This window comes from Corvus brachyrhynchos, unplaced genomic scaffold, assembly GCF_000691975.1.
Source record: "Corvus brachyrhynchos isolate BGI_N302 unplaced genomic scaffold, ASM69197v1 scaffold660, whole genome shotgun sequence".
NCBI lineage: Eukaryota > Metazoa > Chordata > Aves > Passeriformes > Corvidae > Corvus > Corvus brachyrhynchos.
This window is the reverse complement of record NW_008235547.1, coordinates 31,232-31,472: the sequence shown is the minus strand read 5'-3', so window position 1 is coordinate 31,472 and position 241 is coordinate 31,232. Positions and strand designations below refer to the sequence as shown.

Genomic DNA, 241 nt, shown 5'->3' with positions numbered 1-241 from the left:
CCCCCCAACCCCAAAAAAACCCCCCCATGGGCAAACGACTTCCCCGCAAATATTTGGGGTGGGGGGTGTTCCAATTTCTCCCCCCCCAGGTGTTCGATGCCACCAACACGACGCGGGAACGCCGGGATGTGATCCTGCAGTTCGCCAAGGAAAACGGGTATAAGGTACAATTTGGGGGGGCGTGGGGGGGTCATGAGGTATTTTGGGGGGGGGTTTTAGGCTTGAGGGGGTGGAAGTGCTG

General features: G+C 58.9%; 1 protein-coding gene across 1 annotated transcript in view; it reads left to right on the top strand.

Annotated features, from left to right (window-relative positions):
- LOC103616123 (6-phosphofructo-2-kinase/fructose-2,6-bisphosphatase) overlaps positions 1-241 on the top strand; it is a 5,192-nt gene that overhangs the window by 765 nt on the left and 4,186 nt on the right. Inside the window, exon 4 of the mRNA XM_017735057.1 lies at positions 10-164. Within this exon, the coding sequence (XP_017590546.1) occupies positions 10-164 (155 nt within the window). The remainder of the gene's footprint in view (positions 1-9; positions 165-241) is intronic.